Genomic DNA, 27,841 nt, shown 5'->3' on the forward strand with positions numbered 1-27,841 from the left:
ATTAGTTTATCTCAAGTATTATTTTGTGGTTCTGTGACTTTTCTACACATCTCCTCTCTCCAGAGCAGAGCATGAGTCGGTCTTTTTATGATTTTTTTCAATTTGCATGCTAAAAGAGAATGAACTAAAACCTGCAAGTGGGCAAATCATAACGCTTTGGGCTCTGGGCTAGATTTTACCTTAATTTAAGGTGGCAGAGGTTATCTGGGGATGTTAGGGGGTCATAGCCAGCAATAGAACAAAACTTCCTTTCTCTCTGTCTGTCTGTTTAAGGCAATGTGTATACCTATAAAGCTTCTGTGTGGGTGGCAACAACTAAAAACTCTTGGCATGTGGGAGCTGAGGAAAGGTTTACACATTGCCTGCCCCCAAAAAACACAAGTGCCACAACAGAGCCATAATGCTGGCTGAATTCAATTATTTATAACCTTTCGAATTGGCACAATTCATAACATTAAATTTACAAAATAAAAGACTTTTAAAAAATAAAAGAAAACAGCACAAGGAGTGTCCGTAGGGTCCACGACCAAGGTTAGTGTATACATTTTATTAACAAACATTACCTGCCTGATAAGTAAAGAATAACAAAAGGAGCACATTTCAGTGTATTTTAGCCTTCACTGCATGCCGCTACATTTTTTGTCATGACTCTAATTTATTTTGACATCAGGTGAGAAAGAGTGTGTCCATATTTCTGTCTTTTAGCATGACTTATCCCAAGACTACGACGACACAAACATCCATGAAGAAGAGCTCTCTCTCTGCATCACCGAGCTGCCCCCTGACTTCAACACTGGGGACAGTTTAACGATGGACATGGTTCACATTGATTATAAAGGAGAGCTGGACCTTGATAGCTACTTACCCAGGTACCCACTCACAACCCTCCTCATAAATTAATAAATAAAGTCATATAGAATGACTTTGTTTGTGACAGGTCTTTCTTTATGCCTCCTCAGTCTTGCAGAGGAAGAGAGAGACGACGCTCTGGAGTCCCGTGCTTCACCGCCACCTTCACCCTTCTTCTCAGCCATCCTCGCAGCTTTCCAACCAGCCGTGTGCGACGATGCAGAGGAGGCTTGGCGGAGTCACATCAACCAGCTGGTGTCTGACTCAGATGGATCCTGTGCAGTCTACACTTTTCATGTGTTTTCTTCACTGTTTCAGGTATATATAATCATGGCCTCAGAGTGAGCATATACCTGAATTCATTAAGCAGTGAGCTCAGGCAAAGTGAGTTATAGAAGTGAAAGGGTAACAGGATTAGTCTTTCACCTGATTGACCTTCCGATCAGAAGTCATCTGATTAATTACAAATAGAGGGCACTGTGTAGATGCTTTCAGCTTGAAAATCCTCAGCATTCATTAACCAGATGTTGTTCACTTCACTGACCAAAGCTGACAGGGAAGAATTTCAGGGAAAAAGAGTGATAATGACATAATGTAAGTACCTTAAAGGATGTAGAAGTGATTTTGACAGTATCACAGCAGGCCTTTCTTTTTTCTTTTCTTTTTTTGCTCTGCAGAATATCCAGACTAAATTTTGCTCACTGACCTTTGATGCTGTGAGTTACCTTGGGGACGGCCTCAGAGGATTAGGATCAAAGCTTTTAAGGTCCTCTCAGATGCTGACATCATGCTCAGAGTGTCCGACACTGTTCATCGATGCAGACACTGTGAGTAACGACATTTAAGAGCTTGTAATCCTTTTTTAATAGTTTGACTTATGAGTGGTTGTTGAACAAATTAATCAACACTTTTTTTTCACAGATCATGTCTTACGGACTCCTGGAAAAAATGAAATTCAGCGTGTTGGAACTTCAGGAGTATCTTGATACTTATAACAACAGGAAGGAGGCAGCTCTCACTGTAAGGGGATAAAAAAGAAATGTTTTCAGGCAGAGTGTTTCAAGTCGTTTATGTTGTTATAATGTTGCTTCTGTTTCCAACAGTGGTTGAGCAACTGTAAGGCAACCTTTCCCAGAAGTGCTGAGGGCAAAGTGATAACATGTCAGCCAGCAGAGCATGAGGAAAAGGTAAACTCTTTTTAGGAACTGAAGCAGTAACTCCAACATGCTGTCATATAAGCTTCTGTTAGATCAGTGCATGACGTAAATGTGCAAATACACAAATGGATGTGTATAATGTTGAAGAATAGATTCTAACTCTGTAAGCTGTAATTAGAAAAATGAATGAACATACAACAGAACCCACTCCAACTGACCTTTCCTACTACATCTTTTGCATTACGATTTCTGTGTGATACTGTAGCTCTGTGAGTGTTTCCTCTTATTTTCTCACACTTTATAAATGTCAAGTCTTAGACAACTTGGAGTTGAAGCACGTCATGATAATTTATCTCATTTCAGTGGGCACTGTGATTATTTTCAGCTCTGCTGAGCATGAGAGCAGGTTCTCTTAAGTTGCATTTAATATAGCAGTAAACCGTTACGCTCACTTTATAACTGAGGGAAGGAAACGGCAAAATAATATGTTTTGTTGTTAAATTTGGTACTGAACACTTGAGAACGTACCACCAAAGTGAGTGTGTTTATGCTTACTGACGGGCAAAATAATTTGCTTTGCTTTTTTTAAAGAGTTTTAATTAAAGGGATCCTGTGGAGTTCTTTTCTTGCAACCTAACAAAAGTTACAATTACAGTTCTTCTGAAGTTTTCTAAATCTGACGTAGTTTAAATCAGTGTTTTCTAACTCTAACTTTTTCTCTGTATTTGTTGGTGCAATGCAACTTATCTCAGTATGCTGTCACCAGTTTTTACTCAGGGGAATGATTTGACACTGTTAGTAGAACTGTGTCACATCAACCATGTGTGCCTTCATGCATGTGTCTCCCTGTACAAAATGGGAACCGACTCTTGGTGAAAAAAAAACCTCACCTTCTCTCTACAAGCGTGAAAAACTCCACAGGGAGCTTTTAATTGTTTTTGATTACCAGCCATCCTTTCAGTTTGTATTTACAAACACATCTACCTTTTTTATTCCTGTATGCATGCTGATTACATTACCTGTGCTTCACTTATTTTTCACCTCAGTGAAAATAATCTAAACTGCATGCCCTTCTTTTGATTCTGTTTTCCTGACTTCTTTTCTATCCTGTAACACGCTCGCTTTATAGCAAATGGAGTCTCTGGCTGTAAGTTGGAAATGCTTGTTCCTATTTGTTGATTCAAATGTTCTTCTTATGGCTTTAAAGCGACAGCTCAGTGTACTTTAATCCCATTTGCATTACTTATTTAAAGTTCTTTGGTAGTATTAAGGTTTATTTTTGTATCTCTGCATAGCACTGAAATAACTTGATAAATAGTGATGCATAAGAAAGAGTAAATTTGCACACTGCTTACCACCTCTTTTCTCTTACTTTTAGCAACTGGAGCTCTGTCAAAGACTCTACAAACTCCACTTTCAGCTGCTGCTGCTTTTTCAGTCCTACTGTAAGCTGATCGAGCAGGTCCATGCAATACACTCTATTCCTGAGGTAGGTTCATCATTGATTTGCCTTTCATCTCTTTTTTGGAACCATCACACCAACCATATAAAGTGTGTACCTGTCGAATAATATTGATCCTCCTCAACCTTCAGCTGACAAACATGTCCAGAGAGCTCAATGAGCTGAGGAGCAGCCTGAGAGTAGCAGCAGCCTCAGTGACAGACAATGAGATCGCTTCCCATGAGAGCTCCTGTTCTAAGCCCACCTTCAGCTCCTCTGAGGCCGCTGTGCAGGCCATCCTGGAGTGTCTGAAGAACAATGAGCTTCAGACAGCTATCCGCAATATTCGAGAGTGCAGGTGAGAGAAGAAAAAGGCTTGTTTTACTTTACAAAAGAGGAATGCTGCCAAAAAGGCTACCATTCAGATAAATAATTTTGTCTTATCATTGCAGAACAATGTGGCCGAGCGACATCTTCGGCAGCCCCTCTGAGGATGAGGTCCAGACGTTACTCAACATCTACTTCAGACATCAGACCTTGGGTCAGACAGGAACTTTTGCTCTGGTGGGCTCAAAACAGGACCTGACAGAAATCTCAGTCAAGCTGATGGAACTCAATGGAGAGATTCGGGACATGATCCGGCGAGCCCAAGGCTACCGAGCCATCACAGCTTTCCTTCCAGACTCCAGTGTTTCAGGTTCAACTCTTTGATGTCTGACAGTGTGTGAGACACCCATTCCTGCATAGCACCCTGTCCCACGCTGAGCCTCTGGTCCTATCTGAGGTTGCTGCTATCATCTCAGTGGCTCAAAAGCACTCTGCTCTCTCAAGGAAAAAAACAAATCCCCATCCTTCTCCTCTTTGTCAGAGCACATCAGAATGTTGTACAGTCACATCTTCAGATTTGCAGCAATACCTTTTTTTTGTGGAAAGATGAGAGAAGCAGAGCCTTTTATTGCACTAATAATAGAAAATGTCACAAAGCAAACATCTTGCTACTGAGGTCAACAACTTTCACTTTTAACAAAGACAAACCAAAGCAAAGTGGTTCTCTTTCAGTTTTGTTGTTTTAATTGTCAAGGGAAAATGTGCAATCCTTCACAGAAGTGGAAGACTTTTACTGTATCCTGAAAGAATGTATTTGAATATCATATCATTGGAAAACATGAGCATTGTTTGATCAGAAAAAGGGAGACTCCATTACTAAAAGTAGTAGTGGGTCTTTGTTGTGTGTTTGTGTGTGTGGGGGGGTGTGTGTGTGTTTGTGTGTGGGTGCTGGAGTGTCTGACAATAACCTGACGACCATCATAGATGGAATTATGGACACTGATTTATATAATCAGTGTTGTTTGCATTTAACTACTTCAACACGCTGCAAGACTACTGTAATGTCTCCCAAACCCACACGCCATGCTGCTGTGTGGTTTATCTGTTACCTAAAACATCTTACTGTACCTTTAACTGTGCAGCTTTTAAAATCTAGATAATTTATTTATATTATTTGCAAGAGGAAAAAAATGCTTTTATCTGACTAGTTTTATAGGAAACAAATATTTTGTTTCACGTATTAAGCCTGCCAAGCTCGCAAAATTGTATGTACTATAAAGTGTAATAGTAATGTTTATGAACAAATACAGAAGCTATTTTAACTGAAATATTGTACAGAGTACAAGTGGGGCTTTGCTCAGAGTCATAAGATTGTATTTTTATGAACTTATAATATGAGTTGCTTGTAGATTAAAAGAGAAATTTATGGTGTAGCCTCTCGCCTTGTAAATACTGTTGCCTTTGCATTGTACTATGTTGGTCTATACACTCATATGACATGAAAAATAAAACTTACATTTGCTAACTATATATTTATTTTATTTGTGTGTTGTTATAGTTGTTGTCTTAGAGTTTTGGTTTGTTCTTGCTTTTCCTGTACAATTTTGCTACTTTTAGGTTGTGCATCCACCAAAAAGCTCTACCTGCCAAATGTGAGGTGGTGTCTGGCTCCAGGCCTTCATGAGGGAGGATTTACAGCCATAAATATCTGCCTGCAAAACTTGAGCCTCAACACTTTTCTGTGCAAAACGAAAAAAAAACAATCACAGTGTAAGAGGTAGATCTGAGAGATGAATAGAAAAGTTATGCCTAAGTTTTAACAGCAAAAATAAGCTAATAAATCAAAGCTGAAAGGGCACAGAGAAAAAAATAAATTTAAAAAAAATTGGATATAAAGTTAATGGTTAATACAAACAATAGAAAACCATTGAGTGTGAGATTAATTGAATAATAAAATGACTATATTTATGAGTCATAAAAATATCATTTTTAATAACTGGTTAGATTTGTATCACTACTATTAGAGAAGCATGTCATTATTTATGTCATAGGAAAATTTCATATCAAAAATATATTAAAACCATAAACCTAAAAGGGCATGGGAACTAATCTTGGTAGTTTTTAGAGGTCCCAGAAAAAATATCATGCAAGTAGATTATTTTAAAGTTATGCCTAAGTTTTAAATGCAAAAATAAGCTATAGCACTGTATAAAAGCATATGTGGTACAATGAAACAAAGCTGAAAGAGAACAGAAAATAAAATGAATACAAAAAGAAATGTGATACTGTGAAATGGGATATAAAGTTAATGGTCAATATAAAGAATGAAAAACCATTGAGTGTTGGTGTTAACATGATATAGAGAAATGAATAATCCAATGACTGTATTTATGAGTCATAAAAATATAATTCTTAATAATTGGTTAGATTTGTATCACCACTATTAGAGAAGCATGTCATTATTTATTTATGGCAGAGGAAATTTTCATATAGAAAATATGTTAAAACCATAAAGACATAAAAGAGCATGGGAACTAATCTCTGTAGTTTTTAGTGGTCCAAGAAAAAATATCATCATGCAAGTAGATTATTATTAATTATTTTTAAGTTGTGTTTTTTGGGAATTTTTGCCTTTAATGATAGGACAGCTGAAGAGAGACAGGAAATGTGGGGAGTGGAGAGCCGGGGAGGACATGCAGCAAATGGTCGACCGGTCAGGAGTCGAACGCACGACCTCTGCGACGAGGACTGTAAGCACCTATATGTGGGCGCTTAGACAACTAGGACAACTAGGCCACCAGCGCCCTGCAAGAAAATTATTTTAAGGTTTAAATACCGTAAAAGTAATAATAAGTTTTAGTAGATTCACCAACGAAAAGTTGTTAATATAGCTTGTCATTTTATTTTGAAATTCAAACAGTATTTTCATCAGACTCTTATTGTGAAGTCGCCTTCACTTCCGGTGCATGGCGCGCGAGGTTTGTTTTCCTGCATGAAGAACCAGCCGGACTAATCTTCTGTCTGTTTGTTTCGTGTTTCTTGATTTGTCATTCCCTCTCAGTGAATCTTGTCACTGCGACATGAGAGAGGACACCCTCACACTCCGTCATGGTGAGCTTTAGTAACTTTAAGGCTTCGTGTATTTTCACTGTGTGGTTTCGTTTCTGAAGGAGAAACTGAGTAACGTTCATCCATGTTAACGAGAATACGTGTCTGCTTTTAACCAGAACATGTCCACAGCTGTAAATCAACTGTTAGTTTACCTTCTTAATTATGTGTCTTGAGTGGCTTTGTTGTCAAGCTATTTAACTTTAAAGTTAGCTTTTGTAGTTGATTAGCAGGGAGCTACATAACCAGTGGTCCATGACAGCAGCAGACTCATTTGGTTTATTGATAACAAGCCAAGCTGTGTCTGTAAATATGTTTTCATAGCTTGTGATTAAAAACCTTTTATTCGCAGGTGTGTCACAGGACAATGTTTAGGGGTTACACAAGTGAGATGCCATGGACTTACCCTCAAAGAACATGTACGACACATTCAAAGATGGAATCTGGAGAGGTAAGGTACTACGGAAGCCCTATGGAGTCATGCATCCATTAGTTTTCTTAAACTCAACTCAACTTGATTTATAATGTCTTAAGCCTACTATCACCTTGAGAATATATCAAGGAATAAAGGACTTATGTCTCAGCAGGATGCTGAAAAATTCGTCCATGCATTTATCTTTAGCAGACTAGACTACTGTAACGGGGTCTTTACAGGACTCCCTAAAAAGTCCATCAGACGGCTGCAGCTCATACAGAATGCTGCTGCTCGAGTCCTAACAAGGACCAAAACAGTAGACCACATCACTCCAGTTCTTAGATCCCTACACTGGCTTCCTGTCTGTCAGAGAATAGATGGTTTATAAAGCACTGAATGGTTTAGGCCCAAAATACATTGCTGATCTGTTGCTACTTTATGAACCATCTCGACCTCTGAGGTCATCAGGTACTGGTCTGCTTTCAGTCCCTAGAGTCAGAACGAAACATGGTGAAGCAGCGTTCAGTCATTATGCACCACATACAGTATCTGGAACACACTCCCTGAAAGCTGTAGGTCTGCTCCAACTCTCACCTCTTTTAAATCAAATACTAAGACTGTTTTATTTGCCACTGCCTTCCTATCTTAGCTCATTTTAACCCACTTTAAATTAAAAATTTAATATCATTTTTAATATATTTCTAATTTTCCTTTTCTTTTCTGTTTAATTATATTTGTCATTTTAATTATGTTATTTTATGCCTATCTGAATGTCTCCAATGCTTTTATGTTTTAATGTAAAGCACATTGAGTTGCCTTCGTGTATGAAATGCACTATACAAATAAAGCTGCCTTGCCTTGCCTATAAAGCACCTTTCATACATAAAAACATGCAGCCCAAAGTGCTTCATAGAATAACAGAGAGACAGAAAACAGCAGCAATGGTAACATTATAAAAGGCATGATTATAAATAAAATAACCGTGGTTTTTAAAAGGTGCTATATAAATAAAGGTACTGTTATTATTATTATCACAGGAAAATTAATACAGAAAATGTGTGGGTGCAAGTCAGCTTAGGGCTTCCATAGAGATCATTTATTGACAATGTGTGTCTCTGTCAACACAACAATAACATTTCATCATTAAAAGCAGAAACTGCAATCCAGGGTGTATTCCAGTGTTCAGGAGATTTTGTCCAACATTGAAATCCAAATGCATGATCTCAAAGGGAAACTTTTTTATGCTGTCACAAAAGAAAAGTAAGTACTCCATAAAAGAGGTTGTACATATCATAAACACATCACCTGTTTTTATTGTCCTTACAGACCTGGGACTGCTGGACCCAGACTGGTTTGAAGCTCTGACAGCTCAAACGTGCAATAATGAGGAAAACGTCTCTGATCAAGATGACCTGTGTGCAAACCAAGAGGGACATTTTAAAGCACCCTTTGACAAAACTGCAGTCAGTGCAGACAGTCAGCTGTTTTCAACCCCAAAAGTCTTCAGACACAGACCAGCTGTGTCACCTGAGACAGAGAATGAGCAGTCGTTTACCGCTGAGCAAGGTAAAGCTTCATTTGTAATATAATCATGTATTTATTTAAGTTCAAAAATGTGCAATGCGAAGGTGTATTATTAACGTGACTGGAGTGTATTTGAAATTCAATGTTATAAATTGCATTAACGTCATTGAATTGAAAAGCTTTGCTAAGATTGCATGTAAAATGTTCCCTTTGGTGTTTTTCAGAAAAAGACAAGTGGACAGCAACAGAAAGTCCCTGTCTGTTTCAGATGTGTAAAGAGGAGTAAGTGCAACAAGTCTGACACTTTAATGTCTATGCCATTTAAAAAGAAATATATATTTTCCTAATTCATGTTTTTGCATCGTTCTTCTTCAAATATATGTTAACTGGAAGAGTGCCTATTACTGTTACTGCTGGCATTCATGAATTAACAATATGTGTAGATGAATCTCTGGACTGAACAGAATTCTATTTGGAAGAAACACAAATTTATCATCTAAAATGATAAAATAGATAGATATAATAGATATCAAAATTATCTGAGTCTAAAATATTTTCCAATGTATTTTTGTAACTCAGTGTTTGCAGAGCTAATTTAAAATGAACACCTTGTTTTGAACCTGTTTTTGATGTCTGTCTTGTCTTGTTATGTTAGGGTCCCAGTAGCAAAGTATGGCAGTATTCAGCCCCAGAGTCTTGACAGTTTTGGTAAGCTGCAGATTTATCATTATTTCATCTGTTTGAGTTGAAAGAAGATGTAATCATCACTTCTTTATTTGCTTGTTTGCGTTCATCTTTTTTACAGATCTCCTTCAAACCCCACAGAAATCCCCTGTAAGTGACATTTTCTTCATCAAATCCCTTTATTTAAGTCTGAAGTTACATTTAATGTTACGATTTTTACTTTTAAAATCTCTATGATCCAGACGAGCTATGCAAGGCAGATATCTGAGAGTCTTGGTGCACAGTTTCATCCTGACATGACGTGGACCAGTTCTTTGAATACCCCAACAGGAGCTCCATCCACCCTGATTTTGAGTAAGTCAATGATTATTGGTTTTTACAAATTTGTGCATGTCAAAATGCAGTATTCTGTAAAATACACGCCTGTCTTCTCTGTTATAGCCAAACCAGAAGAGAGTCCCTGCCCACAGAGTCTCTCTGCAGAGAGAAATGTTGTTGTGAGTACTCTATCAAGCCAAAACACTCAACAGACACACTACATACATTACAATATGTAGCTCGAGACAAGTCATATGAAAGTAGGATCAAAGATTTTGTATGATATGATTGTACTTTTGAAACTTTTTTTCCCTACCTTCCTCAGCTTGTGCGGGAGCTTTTTCCTTCTCTTTCGAATGCTTCCAGAGTTGGAGAGGGGTCACCTGAAAATGCTGGCAAGCCTATTGTTCACCAAGGTACCATGTTTGACCTTTTTGCCAAAATCCCAAATAATGTACAAAAAAAACCTGTTTGGGAATTAATCAAAATCAAACATTTCTAACAATAGCTGGTCTGTTATCAACAGGTGTTTGTTCACCTGAGTTTGTCGAGGATCCAGAGTGCCACAACTCACCAACAAATCATCTCAATCAGAGTGATGTCAACTGGAAAGAGAAGCTACCACCTGCTATTGAAGATGGAGAACTTCATACCACTGTGGCCAGTCTTCTTGAAGGCACTGAAAATGTTCCCTCAGTGTATTTCACCAACAGTAACTCAGCACTGAGGAAAGTCAAAACTGATGGAAACAAAAGAAAACGAATCACACCTGGCTGCAGCACCACGGACGTCTCAATGACGGACAATGCTGCATCCAGAGAACAGGAAACAGCTGATCAGGAACCTGGCAAAGTTCACTCATCCCCACCAGTGAAAGCTTGTGATAATGGAATCACCCAGTGGTCTCCACTGAGTTTATCTGAAATCCCATCTTGCACTGCTTCTTGCTTTGATAACAGCACTGCCGTACAAGTCAAAAACAATATTTTTACAGAGCAGTTACTAAAAGACTCTGACTCTGGTGCACAAATCAGAAAACCTTTGAATATTACAGACTCTGGACTTATTAAGAAAAGGAGAAAATTCATCTACAATGTTAAGACTCCAAGACAAGAAGTTCAAGGAGAGGAGACACGGTGTCAGAGGTTGGTCTCACCACAAAAGATTCCTGATTCAGGTAAAGTTTTTTCATCATACAGATTATAAATGCTTGAACATGTTTTGGAAAAAAGGGTAGGCCAAAAAGGTGGTTCTTCTGACTTGATTATTATTATTTTAATTTTCAGGAAATGACTTGAACATGAAGCAGCTGGGAAAGGCCCCTGTTGAAGCAGACTGCTGCAGTATAAACGAGATGCAAAAACAGGACATTCTCACAGAAGAAAGCCTTCCTCCTCCTGCACAAGTGGATGATCAAGATCTTGACATGTCGCAGCTTTGCAGAGATTTTGCACAAGACTTAAATGAAATGTCCGACCCTACTCAACCCAGTAAAGCAGCAGCAGTGGATATCCCTCAAAATGTCTTCTCCCCGTCAGCTTGTCTGTCGGCCATGAAACAAGCCAAGCAGAAAGCAAAGCAAACAAACAATCACCTCGACTGTGATGGGATCAGTGACAGAAGACATTATTCCACAACAACCCAAAATAACCCCATCAGTGAGGTCACGGTGAGCGACAGTGGATTTCAGTCTGCTGTTACAGATACCTCCCACATGACTGCTCCATCATTTGCTGTTCCCAGCTCAGACAACATCTGTCAAAGTCAAGAATGCTCTGGCATTAAAGATGACATCCACGGGACCACTCCTTTTCTATTTGCAAACAAAGAAAATGGAAAAATGCATTTGGATGATATTTTACAAGAAGCTGAAACAGATGCCAAGCTATCAAGTGCAATTAAGGAAAGCCAGTTACTGGGCCCTGACAGAGAGAGTGAGCTGCACATAAAGAACACATCAACACGACTACCCAGCAGGGCAAAGGGAACACTCAATAATATTGATTGCAGTTCACCTAATGGTCAAATTTGTGGCAGTCTGCCAGAGAGAACAGCGCTTTCTCTCCCACCCGCTCAGGCATCAGGATTCAAAACGGCTTCCAACAAAGGGATACACATTTCCTCCGCCAACCTGCAGAAAGCAAAGCGTCTCTTTGAGGAGACTGAAGGAGAACGGACTTTCAGTGATCAACCAATGAAGTCTGGCCATGACACTAAAAATGAAAATCTTAAGAGTCACGAAACAGTGAAAAAAACAACATCTAACTCAAACCAGCCACCTTCTTCTAGTGAGAAATTAACAGATACCAGTTTCCAGCTATCAGCCTCACAGAAAGCAGACGTGTCTGAGCTGTGCACTCTTCTGGAAGAAGCAGACAGCCAGTTTGAATTTACACCATTCAAAACTGCAAAGCCAAAACAACATTGCCAAGATGAAACCGCCTCCCACCAGAATGCTGACAAAGAACTTGATCCTGATTTTCTTGCTGGCATCGACTTTGATGACAGTTTTAGTTTGGATGCTGAGAAGCACCAGGCAGTAACTGTGATGCACCAGAACATTAACTTAGTTTCTGATGGTAAAAACAGCCGTGAAACATCCAATGTCACAAGTAAATCTGCAAGTTTGTCAGCGATGGCAGAAGACAAGTCCTCTCCTGAGGATGTGTCTGCTCTTTCAAAGCCTATCTCTGAAGGCGGTGGCAGTATTATGTCAGCTAAAGTCAAATATGTCAACAAAGCTGAGCACACTGAAATAAGCACGCCAGAATGCAACAATCCTCCAACGCTTGGTGTGGGCTTTAAGACGGCAGGAGGAAATGTTGTGAGGGTTTCAAAAAAGTGCCTGAGCAAAGCCAAAGCTTTGTTTGCAGATTTAGAGGAAAATCTTGTGACAAGTCAAAACTCACCTGGCATGCAAAGTAAGGGAACTGATGCTGAAGCGCAGCATAAGCAGAGGAGGGATAATCACTCTGCTAATGTTGTGAATCATAAAGAGGATAATGCAGCATTCACATTTGGTGGAAATAATCCTGCAGGGAGAATTCAGAACTGTTTAACCAGCACAGAGGAGTCAGTGTGTCGGGATGAACAGCTCACTGACATGAGAGGTGACGATGCAAGAAGAAGTTTCAAAAACAGCACAATGGACTCGAACTCGTGTCAAGGTGGGTTCCAGATGGCCAGTGGGAAAGGAATTTCTATTACAGCAAAAGCATTGCAAGAGGCAAATGCTTTCTTCAAAGAGTGTGACATTACCGACAGCAATTCCAGCATGTCTGCTAAACCAAGTAAGAAAATTGAACCATTGTGTAAGAGTGTCCAAAGGTCAGGTTTTAGAGATACACTGGCTTTAATGAATGCAGCCGGTCCCCATGGGAGCCTGTCTTCGTCTGCAAAAACCCTTTCATCTCTCTCTTGTACAACACCAAAGAACATCGGCTTCTCTGACAGAGATAAATTGAGCAGTGGTGGTGGATTCTGTACGGCAAAAGGGGAGAACGTTTTGGTGTCAGGTGATGCTGTTAAAAAAGCAGAGCGTCTTCTGAGTGATGATCGTACACCCGAGGACAAACGACTGAAACAGAAAGCTGCTCATCTCAATAATCAGATTCAGGTGACAGCTCCTAACAGTGGAGGCTTCCAGACAGCTAGTGGGAAAGGAGTTGCAATATCATCTGAAGCGCTCAAGAAAGCAACGCTACTTTTTAGTGAGTGTGAGGAAGTTGGTGACCAGATCGGTGCAGTGCCAACGCACTCCAAGATGCCAGCTCCTCAGCCAGCACCAAGGAAGAGTGGATTTCTGTCAGCCAGTGGGAAGTCTGTGGCTCTTTCAGCTGAAGCTCTCCAAAAGGCGAAAGCTCTCTTCAGTGACATCAGTTGTGATAAAGAGATCCCATCCGTTTCAGACACGAGGAACACTGCCAAAGAACAAAAAAGTCTTCCTAACACTGAGAAGCTTCATTTGGGTTTCTCAACTGCAGGGGGAGCAAGAGTCCACGTGTCAAAGAAACATCTGTTAAAAGCAAAGAACATTTTGAAAGATTTCGAGGATGATTCTTTTTCAGTGAAAGCAATGCAGGAAGCAGATGAATTTTTCAAGGACTGCAACATTACAGACACTAACAATGCCATCTCAGTCGATCATAAAAGTACAGCACATGTTGGGGACAGTGACAAGAAGAAAACCTTTTCAAGATTTGAGGATCTAAAGGGGACAAATGGCTCTGAAAAGTCTGGAAGTGGTTGCTCTGAGTTTGAAAGTGTGACTCCAAACTCTAAAGAGATGAAACCCCTGAAAGGTAAAGAGCTCCACAAAGGGTTTTATGAAAACATGCAGCATTCTGCAGACAGAGCTCCTTCAAATAGAAACCTGCCTTTGATGACAAAGCCCCTCGCTTCTCCATTGTGCACGATATCAAACAATGTTGGTTCCCCCGCCATTGATGAATTAAGCGCTGGTGGTGGATTCTCTACAGCGAGTGGGAAGAAAGTGTTTGTGTCTGGTGATGCAATGGCAAAAGCAAAGTCTCTGTTCAGTGAAAGTGCTACATTTGAGAGCACAAACAACCAACTGGATCAAGTAAAAGACAATATGCCAACACAGGGTGGTGGGTTTCAGACCGCCAGTGGCAAAGGAGTCGCAATTACATCTGCAGCCTTAAAGAAAGCAAAAACTCTGTTGAGTGAATGTGATGAAATCCAGGACAAAATCAGTGTGAAGCCAACACCGACTAAGATGCCGGATTCTTGTCGACCACTCAGGAATCATCAGTTTCAATCAGCCAGTGGGAAACCAGTGGCAGTGTCATCTGAGAGTCTCCAGAAGGCAAAAGCTCTCCTCAGTGACATCAGTGTTAGTGCAGAGATCCCTGCAGCTTCAGACTCACTGAGCAGTAACAAGAAACAAGATGATGCTGAGAGTAGAGAGAAAAAACATTGTGGTTTCACAACTGCAGGGGGAGCAAAAGTCCACATTTCACATAACAGTTTGTTGAAAGCTAAGACGCTTATGAAAGAGTTTGCTGATGGGGACCTTTATGATTTGAGCTCACATTCAACAAACCAACATGACATCCAGAAGTTGGATCCATCAAAAGCTAAAGATGTGAAAAGAACTTTAAATTCTGATCTCGCCACAGCCAGGTCAAAGAAAATACCTCCTGGTGAAAGTTTCCCACAGGAAGTTAAACCTTCAACTTCATTGCAAGAGACTGGAAATACATTTGAAACCCATCAGAATTCAAGTTTAGGCAGCTGCATTTACAACAAAGATGAGACACCAACAGATGCAGAGGGGAAAACGTCCCCATCCAGGGTGCACAAACTCCATGACAGCCTCAGAGAGGATCATCAAACAAATCAGACAACCAGACGTGAAGGGTCTGACGTTCAAAGAATAGAGTCTTCAGCTCTATGCTTACAGTCACTTCACCTCAGTGGCTGCACTGAAACCCAGCAGAAGATTCTGGCACAGGAGGCTCTGGACTGCACTCGAGCACTGTTAGAGGATGAATGTGTCGCTGGTCAGAATCTCTGTATGTCTACAGAAGAAACCCTGCAGCAAGACAGTTTAAAACACTGCAACACATCTGAGGAGGAGGTTAAAGGAAGAGGGAAGAGACTTGCAGAGGACCCGGATGTGGTCGGTGAGTGTGTGTGGTATTTATGTCTTTTTGTTAATGCTTCATTGATTTCAGTGTCAAATATAGAAGACTAAGAACATTCTGTTTTTGCAGCATGAGTGAATTCTTCACTGATTTAGCTCTGACCTCTTATCACTCATGGTTGTTTCAAAATATTCCAGGTCAGCCTCCTCTGAAGAGACGATTACTGGAAGATTTCGACAGAACTGTTGATGGCCCAAAAGTTTCAACACTCTGTCCAGAAACAAGCACCCCAAACGGTAAATCACTGCAGAAAATACCCCATAGAAAACATAAAACTCTCCCTGAAGATGAACTAACTTGTGACTTGTATTTTTGTGTGACTAAAGGCATCATGAAAGACAGGAGAGTGTTCAAGTACAGCAGCTCTCTAAATCCAAACATCACCAGACCACACAGGTAAGCTTCCTGTGACTTGTTTGTCTTGCTTTAAAGCCTCTACTCCACAGAGGTTATCTGCTGTTTGTGATGCATTGATTTGTCTTGCAGGAATGGAAACCAGTACACAGAAAGTAGATTGCAGAAGACCGCACCAACACAACACTCGGCACCAGGAGGCAGCAAGTCGGCACAATTCAAGACGCCAGTGTTTGTACCCCCATTTCTCAAGAATGCAAAGACAGAGAGCCGCAAGAATGCAATGCTCCAGGATAACATAAGAACACCTCCTGAGTTTGTTCCCCCGTTCAAAAAACAAAGAACTATTGTCCAAGAGAGCTCCTCCAAACCACAGGAGGGGGAGGATAAACACTGCAGTGTTGTTGGAATGCCAGCTAAAAGCAACACTTACGTACCGCCCACTAAGAACACGCAGAGCCCTGCGGATAGATCTGGTAATAATGAAGGCAAAGATGACAATGAGACCGTGGCCTTAAACAACACTACAAAAAATAATCTGACTAATAATCAAAATCTCCCTGCTGGCTGTGGATCAGAGGACTCTGCTGCAGAGACGTCACATGCAGAAGACATGTTGTGCAGAAGTGAAGGTGTAGTAACCTGGATTACGTCAGCATCATACACTGAATGCATTGCACTACACAGGTGTAGTAATCATGTGTTTGTGATGTACAGAAATGTTGCAGAATCTTCACAACATAGAGCTGGCACGAGACATGCAAGACATGAGGATCAGGAAGAAGAAGCGACAGACCATTAGACCTCTGCCAGGCAGTTTGTTTCTAACCAAGACGTCGGGAGTGCCGAGGGTACCGTTAAAGGCTGCAGTAAATGGAAAGCCTCCTGCAAGATACACACAAAAACAGGCAAGGAGAGAACACCAGTTTCATTTTAGTGGGTTTTGATACTAGATCCCTTCAACTTAAAACAGATTCTGTTCTTGTTCTTGTTTTCAGCTGTATGGATATGGAGTTCATCAGCACGTGTGTGAGATCACCAGTGACACAGCAGAATCTTTCCGCTTCAGATTACAGCAGTTCATTAGACAGGAAGCATTTATAGATGGAGGTGGTGTTCAGCTGGCTGATGGAGGATGGCTGATCCCCAGCAATGATGGGACTGCAGGGAAGCAAGAGTTTTACAGGTACCTACATTGTAGTGTCTTGGTATGTAAGAATACAGACAGCAGGCTGATTGTACTGACATCATCTCTCTCTGTGCTGTCAACAGAGCGCTGTGTGACACTCCTGGTGTGGATCCTAAACTGATGAGTGAGGAGTGGGTGTACAACCACTACAGATGGATTGTGTTGAAGCAGGCATCAAAGGAGAGATCATTTCCTGACACGTTGGGCAGCCTCTGTCTGACTCCAGAGCAGGTTCTCCTACAGCTGAAGTACAGGTACACAGGATTATGGATTATAATGGTTCAAGCTTTTCTGTAGCTCAACCTAAAATACAGTGAAAAAGACAATGTGTGCAAAAAATATCCCTGAACCAACAACCTTTAATGTTATTCTATTCCTTACTAAGATATGATGTGGAGTTGGACCACAGTCGCAGGCCAGCTCTGAGAAGGATCATGGAAAAAGACGACACAGCAGCCAAAAGGCTTGTCCTATGTGTATGCGGGGTCTTCTCCAGGGGTCAGTCCTCAAAACGACAGAGTCTCAGTGACACTAAGACTCCACAAGGAGGCGATGCTCGAGTAGAAACCCCATGTGCAGTTGTTTGGCTGACAGATGGATGGTACGCCATCAAAGCACAGCTGGATGAGCCTTTGACTGCCATGCTTCACAAAGAACGCCTAGCTGTGGGGGGGAAGTTGATCATGCATGGGGCTCAGCTGGTGGGATCACAGGACGCCTGCTCCCCTCTGGAGGCCCCTGAATCTCTCATGTTAAAGGTAAGAATGAGGCCACATGTTGATCCGTCTTTCTTTAAGGTATCTGGATAATAAGTTTGCTTGTTGTTTATTTAGATCTGCGCTAATAGCAGCAGGCCTGCACGATGGGATGTGAAGCTGGGGTTTCAAAGGGATCCACGGCCATTCCTGCTTCCTGTTTGCAGTTTGTACAGCAATGGAGGGCCAGTAGGATGTGTGGACATGATCATACTGAGAAGCTACCCCATACAAGTATGTCTTTCAATGATCTATCCCTACAGTTTCTCTTGATAGTAAATGGTGGAATTACTCCTGACTGTCTGCTCACTACGTTTTCCAGTGGATGGAGAGGAAAGCAGACGGTGGTGTTGTGTTTCGTTCAGTTCGTGCTGAAGAAAAGGAGGCGAGACGATACAACAGTAACAAACAAAAAACCATGGAAGTCTTATTCACCAAGATTCAAGCTGAATTTGAAAAAGAGGAGAAAGGTAGGGATTGTGTTTACAGTATATTGAATGTAGGTTCAACAAACATCTAAAATAATGATCACCTTCAGGTAAAAGCAAACCTCAACGAAGAAGACAGACGATCAGTCGTCAGGGTATCAAAAGTCTTCAGGATGGAGAAGAGCTCTATGACGCAGTGGGGGAAGACCCAGCTTATCTCGAGGTGATGAGGGATTTATTTTACTGACTGTTGATGTCATTTCTCTCATTAGTACAGGTTAAACAGCAGATCTGTTTGATTTTCATGTTGAAGGCTCAGCTGAGTGAGCAGCAGCTGGAGACTCTTCGTAGCTACAGACGGTCTCTGATGGAGAGGAAGCAGGCTGAACTGCAGGATCGGTACAGACAAGCTTTAGAGAGCGCAGAGAACAGTGAAGGTGGCTGTCCCAAGAGGGACGTCACACCTGTATGGAGGCTCTGCTTTGCTGACTCCATGGGACAACCCAGCAGTAGTGAGTCTTTTTTTTATTGTTTTGGATGCACTACATTTATGAGTGTTTTAATAACTGATGGATGATACAATGCAGATTTAAAATGGTGCCTGTTTGCTGCTCTTGTTACTTTAGTTTACCAGCTGAATCTTTGGAGACCTACCTCTGACCTCCAGTCTTTGCTGAAGGAAGGCTGTCGTTACAAAGTCTATAACCTCAGCGCTTCAGATGGAAAGAAACTGAGTGGCAACATCAGCATTCAGCTGACCGGCACAAAGAAAACACAGTTTCAGGACCTACAGGTACAGTCCACACTGACTATCTGAACACACATAGGGAAATTTAGATACCATAGTTTTACATTTAAATTGATAATGGAGACCATTTATGTTATCTTAAATTTGTTTTCTCATTCTATCAATTCAGGCTTCTCAGGAACGGCTATCAACACATTTCCAACCAAGGGTCTCCATCCAGTTTGTGGATCTTCAGAATCCAGAATTCCAGCCTCTGTGTGGAGAGGTTGATCTCACAGGATTTGTCATCAGTATCATCGATGGACAGGGTGGGTGATTTCACCGTCTCAGCTGTTAATTCCTCAGATATATTGTTTACTAAATGGTTTTGTTCGAACACAGGTCCCTCTCCTGCCTTCTTTTTGGCTGATGGGAAACTGAACTTTGTTAAAGTGCGCTGTTTCAGCAGCCTGGCTCAGTCTGGCTTAGAGGATGTGGTAAAACCTCGTGTCCTGTTAGCTCTGAGCAACCTGCAGCTGAGAGGTCAGTCCACACATCCCACTCCGGTTGTGTACGCTGGAGATCTGACTGCCTACTCGACAAACCCCAAAGAGGTTCATCTACGGGAATCCCTCAGCCAACTTAGAAACCTGATACAGGTGCAGTGCTAAAATCCAAACCTCTTATCCTGTTCAGATAGTTGAAACAGTGTTTACCTGTAACATAAACACTGTTAAATATGAAATAACCCTATCACAATCCTGATGAAGTAACATAACAGTGTTTTTTATAACAATAGCTTTCACTTTCATGTGTTTTCAGAGCCAGGAGAACTTCTTTCTGACTGCTGAGGAGAAGCTGTCATATTTAACCAGATCTGATGGCTCACACTCCTTCTCCTCTCTGCAGACAGGAACCCCAGCTTCGTTAAAAGATAGGAGACAAAGCACAAAGATAAGTGTAAGTTCACCCTGATATCTGGGGCTGTTTGATTAGTTTTCTTTATCTAACAACTTCCCACAGATTTAAAACCAAAAGTTGACCTTTTTGTTCTGTTTATATCTCAGCACCAAGTCAGAAGTTTTGGATCCTTCACGCCTGTCGGCAGGAATCCTTCTTCAACAAACTGTTCAACAGAGAAAGACCCGAGCAGCCTGAAGAGAAAGAGAGCCCTGGACTATCTCTCTCGTATTCCATCTCCCCCTCCTCTTGCCCCTCTGGGCTCAGTGAATTCTTCATGTTTAAAAAAGACATTTAACCCTCCTCGGAGGTCAGGGACACCCAGCACTTTAAAAACTGTACAGACTCCAGCTCGAAAACCTGTTGACCCACCTGTGGTGGAGGAATGGGTTAATGATGATGAGCTGGCTATGATTGATACTCAGGCCTTGCTTTCTGGGGATTCACTGTAGGTACATATCACTGTATGATGAAAAGCATGAAAAATACTGTAAATAATTGTACAAATAAGTTAATGTAAAGGCTGCTGTGGTATATATTCTGATGTTTTGTTGTCTAAGTGGACTCATTAAAAAGGTGAACACACTTAAAAACAGTATTAATATTTCATCACTCTATAGTGATCTACATTCTTCTCTTCAGGCTATGTTCCTCAAAAGTAAGCCCCTATGACAGATTTAAAGTACCATACCATACCATCTTCTTCCGCTTATCCGCGTCCCGGGGGCAACAGTCTCAGCAGGGAAGCCCAACACTCCTCTCCCCGGCCACTTCAACCAGCTCTTCTGGGAGGATACCGAGGCGTTTCCAGGCAACTGAGAGACATAATCTCACCAGCATGTCCTGGGTCTTCCCCGTGGCCTCCTCCCAGACGGACACGCCCGAAACACCTCCCCAGGGAGACGTCCAGGAGGTATCCTGACCAGATGCCCGAACCACCTCATCTGGCTCCTCTCGATCCGGAGGAGCAGTGGCTCTACTTTGAACCTCTCCCGGATGTCTGAGCTCCTGACCCTATCTCTAAAGCTGCCACCCTGCAGAATCTACTTTTTTTAATTAAATTCCCAATCAAATATCATTTAAATAACTCCATGTTACTTTACTTCTCTATCACCTGAAAATGAATATTTAAGGAGCAAAAAACAAAATAAATAACAAGGCAGTAGATGTAAGAAAGGAAAATTCATAAGCACATAAACTTCAGTTGATTCATTGATTCAATTTGCTTTATTGGCATGAACAAAGACATGTTGTTGCCATAGCACATAAAATTCATACACATACATTTCATATATATTCATTACATATTATATATATTATATATTTTATACACATTAATGAACGATGGCGTCACCCATACAGCATATCTCAATGTCCTCAATTGGTGTCTTTGCCATTCTCATCTGCTTCATCTCAAACCAGTCCAGCAGGGGGCGCTGTCGGTTGCACCCATAGGTTGCACCATCGTTAATGAAGAGACGACGAAGAATGACGTCACTTCCGTAAACACAAAGCACTTGCAATGTGTAAAGCGTGTACCGGGTTTATTCTGTCAATGTGTCCGATATTAATGTTTCCTTAACGTCTGCGGTAAGTCTTTATCAATAATAACTTTATTTATTTTAATAATAACTTTATTTATAAACAAGGGTTTACAAAGAGCGTTAACAAGACAGCAGGGCACGAGCAGAAGAACCAACAGCAAAAGAGACTGGAACAACAATTAAACTCAAACATCAAGAACACAAATAAAAACTAAACGGTGACTTTAACTCTTTAATATTAAAGGTTTTTATTATCATTTAACAGCTTTTGTGACATACAGTTAGTGAGTGACAGCTAACGTTTGGCTCGTTTCGGTTTTAATCTCAGGTCATGTGCACTACGACCTCACAAAACCTATGACGCAATCACTCATTAACAGTTATCAGACTATTTTAATATATATCACATTGTAAGAGTGGATAGACACTAGAATATTGGCACTGCTAATTGTAGGTATCATAATCTCTGGTATTGGTAACATTAAGTAACAATCTTAAAACTGTGATATCAGTGGTGGACAGTAACAAAGTAAATGTACTTGAGTACATTTTTTTGAGTATCTGTACTTTAATTGAGTTTTATTTTTAGGGGGTACTGATTGCTTTTACTCCACTACATTCAGAAGATAATGATTGTACTTTTCACTCCACTACATTTCTATCAGTTCTCTAGTCATTCACTACTTTTGCTCTGAAGTCAGCTCATGAATTTCCTTCTCTTTTCTGAGATCTGATCCCTCAGTCAGTAAAATGTGTTTGTGTAGTTCTGTTTGTCTCAGTGGTTTAGTCGTATCTGTATATCATGCATCTCCATGGTAGATTGTGGAGCAAACACAGAACTAATTTCACTCAGATCAGGCAGTTCATGTAGAGGTGGTAATGATGGCTATAATTCACCACCTGAGCACCCATGGCCATATCTTCAGCCTGTGTTAGAGGTTTTTTTGTTGTTGTTGTTTTTTTCAATTTTCTTTTTATTTAAGTTCAAGATAGATTTATACAGCACATTCTCAAATAAGCACTTTTTTTTTTACAAGACAAAAAAAAACAGAGAGGACAGACAAAATTACAACAAACAAAGAAAACATAACAGTCCATGTGTAGCAGTGAAGTAAGGGAGTTACAGTACAGCTGTAGATCTTTACCTGAAATCTGTTCTATGGGGGTTAATGAACTCAATCCATCCTTTCCAACAATTATCAAAAACATCACTCTTGAGCCTCAGAGTAAACTTTAGTTTTTCCAATACAAAAATGTCATGCATCACATTAAACCAGTCTTAGAGGTTTTTTTAAATGAAGAATGATACGTATCGTTTGAAATGTTCTCCTTGTTTCCCACTCTGCCCAAACATATAAACATTCACTGTCCAACCTGAGAAAGCGTGTTCAGCTACGTAACATTTGTTTCATTCCAGATGAACATTTCAAACTAAGTTGTCTGTGCTTGGAGTAACTTAGTTGCTGTTTTTATTCCATGTTATACTTTTTAGAGATTTCAATTATTGTATTCCAGATAAACATAATGTAACAGAATATTATTTTATGTATTCTTGAATGCACTTATGTATTTTGATTATATGTTTTTAAATTTTTTAAGAAGTACTTTGAATACTATTTTTAAAAGCAAGTACTCCATTACTCTAACTCAAGTAATAAATAAAATAGCTTTATTTAGCTTTATTTATCTATTTTTATTTTTACTTATTTTATTTTATTTTTATTTTTATTTTTATTTTTATATATTTATTTATTTTATTTTTAGTTTTACTTAGTTTTACTCATTTAAACTTCTTTCTTGATTGTACTTATGTCTGGGTTGCTGTAACAACTGAATTTCCCCCTCGGGGGATCAATAAAGTAATATCTTATCTTATCTTAAATCTGACAGAGCAACTTTCACTTGTATTGGAGTAATATTTGACATGGAGGATCTTTACTTTAACTTAAGTAATGAAGCTGTGTACTTTGTCCACCACTGTTTATAATACAGTTTATTTTTTATATTATTGAGTATCTTGTGGTCATCAATTGTAAAAAAAAAAATAACTGTGTTCTTATCTGTTTTCATGTAGATGTCTCATACCAAGTCCTCCTGCACAACCTCCAATGACAAAAACCATTGCGTGAGCAAAAGAAGTAAAGATGGTTCAGATGCCTCTGCTGAGAAAGACTCAGTGTTAGGGAACAACAACTCCAGCAGTCCAGACAGCAGTGTGAGGGAGCGAGTGTTAAAGGAGGTCGGACTCACCAGCTCCACCTTCATTGGTCCAGCATTTCCCCCTCCAAAAAAAAAGAAAAAAGTGAAGTCTGACATTGAAGACACACTGAGCGAGTTTTACAAAGAGCTAGAGCAGATCGATACCCCTGATGGTGCCAATGAGAACCAAGAGAAACAAGATGGAGGATTTGTGCAACCATCTTTACCTCTCACAAGATCTTACAACAGAGATACTTATGATGTGAGAGGGGAGTATCCTGTAAACACAGGATACTCTGCAGATACAGATGGCTACCAGAGAAGCGGTGGACAGGCACATCCGCCCTGGCCACACTGGTATGAAAATGAGCCGTACCTCCCCAGAAGACCTAGACCAGGTCTGGACCAAAGCTCTGCTAGAAGTTCTTCTCCTCAGAATCAAAGGCATTATCCTCAACCACAGAGCAGACCCCCAAACCCAGGATTTCACAGACCACCATTTCGTCCTCCACCACCCCCACATGCATTCCCAAGTCAGCAAAATTCCCCATCACACGTGACTAAAAACTGGACCAGTTCAGGCTTCACCAACCAGCGTCAAGACGACTCTCATTTCCCACCAATTCCTAACTTCCCACCTCCGAATGTAAGCAATCAACCACCTCAGGACTTTCATAGAAATTCCCCTCACCACTTTGACAGAGATGAACGAGTCTCAAGCTACGGTGTTCACTCAGAAAAGGTAGACTTTGGATGGTCCACTGATAGAAAAGAACAATGGTGTGAGTTCAGTGAAGATTATGACTGGCGCCACAGAAAGGATTCAGAGAGTGAACAGTGGGAGCGTCACCACCCGCACCCTGATAAAACCAATGCACACAGTTCCTCCTTGGTGCTGATCTTGATGAGGGGACTACCTGGATCTGGGAAATCCACTCGGGCCAGGTACGTCTGTGTGTGATCCTCAGTCCGGTAAATTAGTGCAATGTCACTTTAAGAAAGTCAAAATGAATGTATCATATCATATTACATCTGTGTTGCCTTCCTCTTCACAGAGAGCTGCTCTCAACAGGTCCCAGTGGGCTGATACTGAGCACTGATGACTACTTTTCTCTCAGAGAGGGATACCGCTATGAAGCAGGACTCCTCGGGGCGGCACATGAATGGAACCAAAGAAGAGGTATTTACAGGTTCATAAATGCTACTTCATATCATAAAAAAGTTTCATAGCTACATGACAACAGCATTTCCATCAAACTTCACTCCTGACTATTTGGTGTTGCCTTCGGATTGAGGTTGTTAAACATCTATAAACCAATCAAAGTACAAGAGATTGAAAAAATTCTAAAAATAATGATAATTTCAGTTATTTTACATGCACAATGTCAGACTTTTGCTGGATGCAGCTTTGTCTTTTCTTTGTCAAAGAAGCAGAAGAAGAAGAAGAAATGTACTTCATTATTCCCTAGGGGGGAAATTCAATTTTTCCACTCGTGTTATATTTTTTGGTCATGCTAAACGCACAGTTTGGTGTATATACATACAATTTTATGCACAAACATGCAGTGGACATGCACTTAGGGAGAGATGTCAGAGTGAGGATGCTGCCATCAACCAGCGCCACCAGTTCACTTGCCAAACTACGTCCATACTGGGACTTGAACCAGCAATCCTCCGGTTGCAAAGCCAAGCCCCTATGGACTGAGCTGCTGCCGCCCCAGTTTGAAGAGAACTCTTGTTTTTTCTGTATTTTTTCTTTTTTAAGTTTTTGACACTTGTGGATCAATTGATGAATCAGCACATCAGCACTGCAAGTTGAAACTTAAGAAAAGATAGTTTTAATCCTAAAATCAAAGGAGCCTTTAGTAATGCAATGTTTTAATCAGAAACCTTACCTTTACCCTTATCTCCTGCTATCAGTAAAATTAATGTCATCCCATGCACAAAAACTGCTCCTTTAGCTGTCAAAGTAGAGGCATTGTGAGAACAAGTTCCCCAAAGCTGTTGACAGATTATGTCAATAATGTTTTTCCTCTTTCAGCTGAAGATGCGATGCGCGATGGCCGGTCTCCCATCATCATCGATAACACAAACATCCAAGCATGGGAAATGAAGCCGTATGTTAAAATGGTAGGTGAAAGCTTTTACGTGCTCATCATAGTAAAGTTATGATGTGCCACACTCATACTTAAACTTCCAAACTTTCCAACAGGCCATGGAGAGAGGATACAGAGTTGATTTTTGTGAGCCTGACACCAGCTGGAAGTTTGATCCTTCTGAGCTGGAGAGGTAAGATTTTTGATACTTATGATATTATATTTACATACCAGTGCAGAGTTTATGAAATATACAGAAACTAACAGCTCTGTTTTCCCTCCAGGAGAAACAAACACGGTGTTCCTCAGGAGAAAATCGCTCACATGATGGATCGGTTTTCATTTCCCATATCTGTGGACATCGTCATGAGTTCCCAGGAGCCGCATCACGTGAACCAGAGACATCCGCCAGAGAGGGCTCCCATGATGTGGAAACACTGAGACTTCAGTCAGAAATTACAGATAAATAACCAGCCAAATATTTGCCTGGAAGAACAAAACTTTAGCAGTGATGTAAATTTTGTTAGTTACTGTTTCTGCATAATTTTTCATAAATTATTTTGTTCAATGTAATTTTTGTAAAGAGAAAAGAAATATATTTTTTCTAAGGGAGTTTTCATAATTGTTATATGTAACATCTTTGATAAGAAAAGTAATCTGCATAATTTTAGCATTTTGTATTAAAAGTCTGATATTGCAGTTTTGTTCTGTCACAGTTTGTGTGCTCTGTACTAAATGCAACAGAAAGGAGACTGTCAGGGCTGACCTTATATGCCTCGAGTTAGTTTTCTACCATAATCGATTTCCAGTTGGTTATTAAAATTGTTTCTTGTGTCTTCTGATACCCTGAAGTCAGCAGAGCAGATGCTACAGTTGTCAATTCTGGTAAACCACAAGTTTATATAAACAAGTTCAAAACTCATAAACCTCTTTGGTTGTACCAACACTTCATTCTCCTTTTTTTCTCCTTGAAGGAAGCGAGTTGTTTCTCTGAGACTTTTGCTAGGCAGCCTGAGTCCGACAAATCTAGTATCTGTCTTCCATAGTTTACAGTTGTTAAGTCTAATATTGCCTCTGTGTGACACTTTCCCTGTAGCTGCAGTGAATGAAAGCAACAGAACTTAATGATAAATATATTTTGCTGATATGACTGAATTTTGGTATCATTTGTTAAACTTAGATCAGTCAAGCCTCAGATAAACACATCACTCACATTTGAAGGTTTTTAAAGGGGTAATCAATCTGTACAAGGCCAGCAACTCTAACTTTAAATCCTCATGTACATCAGTTGATGCAGTACAAGCTGCTGCTAGTGGTGTGAGAGTTTTTAGTCTATCTACAGGTGTGTTAGGATCATGAATGCAGCAATGTGTTACCAAGGCAGGCAGGGAAGAATAAAGCAGCTTTCTGGGAGTTATGTTAGACATAAAACAGCATCAAAACACAGACACACATAACTGCCAGCAATTTTCAAGGAAACATGTCTGCTTATCTTTGTGTTTATGTTTTGCTTATGATATAGACTGTCTAGTGTCCCAGAACAACCCTGGAAGCTAGAATCGGCTCTGGCACCCCCACAACCCCAAACAGGATAGGCCTTATAAGATGGGTTGATGAATTGATGGGCACCAACTAAAGCCGGGGTGCCTGTGGCTCAGTGGTAGTCTGTTACCGGTTATCAAAAGTTTGGTGGTTTGATCCCAGCTTCTGCATCTACATGCCAAAGTGTCCTTGGGCAAGACCCTGAACCCCAAACTGCTCCTGGTGATATAATCAGCAGCGTATGAATGAAATGAACACCTCTATGATAGCATCCAGTGCCATCAGTGTATGAATGTGGTGTGAGTGGGTAAATGTGACGAGTAGTGCAAAAGTGCTTTGAGTGGAAAGACTAGAGAAATGCTATAGTCCATTTACCATGTGTGAGCAAGGGCATGTCATCACCTTTATCTAACACAGGTTGGTTTGGTGAGCAACACTGCACATAATCATAGATTTGCCTTAATGTTATCGGCTTCAGTGTGAAAATGCAGCAATTGGAAATACAGCACTTTTGTAAACTATCCAAAAACAGCTGAGTCTTTGTAAACACACTGA

The 27,841-nt window shown here is 40.4% G+C and overlaps 3 protein-coding genes and 1 long non-coding RNA gene across 7 annotated transcripts in view; 3 read left to right on the forward strand and 1 right to left on the reverse strand.

Moving 5' to 3' along the window:
* Positions 1-5,302, forward strand: part of LOC117825032 (protein furry homolog) — a 50,864-nt gene extending 45,562 nt beyond the window's left edge. For all 4 annotated transcript variants that reach the window (XM_034700620.1, XM_034700617.1, XM_034700619.1 and 1 more), the window contains 8 exons: positions 706-869; positions 960-1,167; positions 1,527-1,676; positions 1,771-1,869; positions 1,953-2,036; positions 3,385-3,495; positions 3,600-3,805; positions 3,900-5,302. In XM_034700620.1, coding sequence (XP_034556511.1) covers positions 706-869; positions 960-1,167; positions 1,527-1,676; positions 1,771-1,869; positions 1,953-2,036; positions 3,385-3,495; positions 3,600-3,805; positions 3,900-4,158 — 1,281 coding nt within the window. In that variant the 3' untranslated portion in view covers positions 4,159-5,302. The remainder of the gene's footprint in view (positions 1-705; positions 870-959; positions 1,168-1,526; positions 1,677-1,770; positions 1,870-1,952; positions 2,037-3,384; positions 3,496-3,599; positions 3,806-3,899) is intronic.
* LOC117825034 lies at positions 316-7,304 on the reverse strand. The gene is made up of 4 exons (XR_004633768.1): positions 7,289-7,304; positions 1,783-1,867; positions 1,556-1,674; positions 316-1,398 (listed from the first exon to the last, which is right to left on the reverse strand). It is a non-coding gene; the product is annotated as an uncharacterized LOC117825034 (long non-coding RNA).
* Positions 6,745-20,498, forward strand: brca2 (BRCA2 DNA repair associated). The gene is made up of 27 exons (XM_034700621.1): positions 6,745-6,885; positions 7,235-7,333; positions 8,624-8,863; positions 9,046-9,103; positions 9,477-9,529; positions 9,627-9,655; positions 9,748-9,859; positions 9,947-10,002; positions 10,149-10,239; positions 10,350-11,000; positions 11,110-15,471; positions 15,630-15,728; positions 15,819-15,888; positions 15,979-16,478; positions 16,564-16,754; positions 16,845-17,032; positions 17,119-17,289; positions 17,421-17,793; positions 17,869-18,024; positions 18,113-18,260; positions 18,329-18,441; positions 18,532-18,730; positions 18,845-19,011; positions 19,136-19,274; positions 19,348-19,604; positions 19,768-19,905; positions 20,013-20,498. The coding sequence occupies exons 2-27, from the start codon at positions 7,279-7,281 to the stop codon at positions 20,355-20,357; spliced, it is 8,961 nt and encodes a 2,986-aa protein (XP_034556512.1). The 5' UTR covers positions 6,745-6,885; positions 7,235-7,278; the 3' UTR covers positions 20,358-20,498.
* Positions 20,499-21,365: 867 nt separating this feature from the next.
* Positions 21,366-26,690, forward strand: n4bp2l2 (NEDD4 binding protein 2-like 2). Its single transcript, XM_034701674.1, has 6 exons — positions 21,366-21,495; positions 23,524-24,593; positions 24,704-24,828; positions 25,690-25,778; positions 25,861-25,937; positions 26,029-26,690. Exons 2-6 carry the CDS (start codon positions 23,524-23,526, stop codon positions 26,183-26,185), a joined length of 1,518 nt encoding a protein of 505 aa, XP_034557565.1. The 5' UTR covers positions 21,366-21,495; the 3' UTR covers positions 26,186-26,690.
* Positions 26,691-27,841: the final 1,151 nt, after the last annotated feature.

Source organism: Notolabrus celidotus, chromosome 14 (genome assembly GCF_009762535.1).
Source record: "Notolabrus celidotus isolate fNotCel1 chromosome 14, fNotCel1.pri, whole genome shotgun sequence".
NCBI classification, from domain to species: Eukaryota; Metazoa; Chordata; class Actinopteri; order Labriformes; family Labridae; genus Notolabrus; species Notolabrus celidotus.

Coding starts and splice junctions, on each gene's coding strand:
- brca2 (XM_034700621.1), top strand. CDS start 7,279: ATGGACTTACCCTCAAAGAACATGTACGACACATTCAAAGATGGAATC. Junction 9,104..9,476: donor TTTCAGATGTGTAAAGAGGA/GTAAGTGCAACA, acceptor TTGTTATGTTAG/GGTCCCAGTAGCAAAGTATG. Junction 15,889..15,978: donor AACATCACCAGACCACACAG/GTAAGCTTCCTG, acceptor TTTGTCTTGCAG/GAATGGAAACCAGTACACAG.
- n4bp2l2 (XM_034701674.1), top strand. CDS start 23,524: ATGTCTCATACCAAGTCCTCCTGCACAACCTCCAATGACAAAAACCAT. Junction 24,594..24,703: donor GGGAAATCCACTCGGGCCAG/GTACGTCTGTGT, acceptor TCCTCTTCACAG/AGAGCTGCTCTCAACAGGTC. Junction 25,779..25,860: donor TGAAGCCGTATGTTAAAATG/GTAGGTGAAAGC, acceptor ACTTTCCAACAG/GCCATGGAGAGAGGATACAG.